Here is a 1,010-nt window from a genome sequence, read left to right as displayed (position 1 = left end):
CTAATAACACATCATGGTACTATTACCAGTGCGACGATCGAACTCGAGATCAAAGAAGCTCTATTGCCATAAACGAATTGCGGTTGATTACTGTACTCACTCCAGCATCGAGAACTATATTCGCAAGCTGTCACTAAATTCCTCTATCTTATCAACCTCCTCCTCCTTGGTCGGGATCATAGCGTGGAAGTTACCATCAAAGATATGTGCAACAATGCACAGCGTGTCCACATTGTGGAAGATGTCCTACAACAGCACCAATAGCACTGACGGAATCAGCAGCTCCATCACACGCCTACTTGGTAAATGTTTTCGGTTTCAGTGATGACTTTGGGAAGGTTGACCAGAGGTACGCATGCATCACTAACGAATACAGAAATGCCCTTCTCCCCTCTTCGTGTGTTCTTAGTAGAGTAAAATGCACCACGACGAAGAGTCCTGAAATAGAAGTAGTAATACTGTGCGCATACTGTGGTCCCTGCACCCCTACCATAGAGTCTCGAGAGCATCTTTATCATTAGTAGCTCTAATATCAGTACCCCCACACTTCTTAGCGATTTCCATCACGTCACAGCAGGCTCTGAAAAAATACGAAATCGCACTCGCAAGAAACATAGGTCAAACGGTCGAACAACGAGAACGAGCCGCCTATGTACCTATCGGCCGCCTTATAATCCGAGCAATGGCACTCGAAGCATAGAGAAGGGAGCTCAGTATATTGGCATCCAAAGAAGGCGTTCCCTTGACGAACAGCAGCACCGGTCATCAACTCGCCTCGGGACAAATCACGGATACTGAAGCAGACCATGGTATCTTATGAAGGAGCTTGAGTAGCCTACTTGTTCTTAGAAATCTCAAGTACAGCTTCCACAGCCTTCTCCACGCTTGGGAAGCAAATCACACCTGACCAGAGGCACTATCGGCCGCAACCATAGTTGACGAACCATTCTCACCTCCCGCAATGACCTGCGGCTGCCTGCTGACTTTAACGCACACCTTAGTGATGACAC

At 47.3% G+C, this 1,010-nt stretch overlaps 1 protein-coding gene across 1 annotated transcript; it reads right to left on the bottom strand.

Moving 5' to 3' along the window:
• Window positions 1–114: 114 nt before the first annotated feature.
• Pmar_PMAR020791 (d-lactate dehydrogenase, putative) lies at window positions 115–903 on the bottom strand (the record flags this gene model as incomplete). The annotated part of the gene is made up of 5 exons (XM_002764598.1): window positions 115–246; window positions 300–438; window positions 491–580; window positions 657–794; window positions 840–903. Coding segments are annotated over 5 exons (563 nt in total), but the record flags the coding sequence as incomplete, so codon positions are not given.
• Between the last annotated feature and the right edge of the window lie 107 nt (window positions 904–1,010).

This window comes from Perkinsus marinus (genome assembly GCF_000006405.1).
Source record: "Perkinsus marinus ATCC 50983 genomic scaffold scf_1104296976696, whole genome shotgun sequence".
Taxonomy (NCBI): Eukaryota; Perkinsozoa; order Perkinsida; family Perkinsidae; genus Perkinsus; species Perkinsus marinus.
Note: the sequence above shows the minus strand (reverse complement) of the source record. Positions and strands in the feature narration are given on the sequence as shown.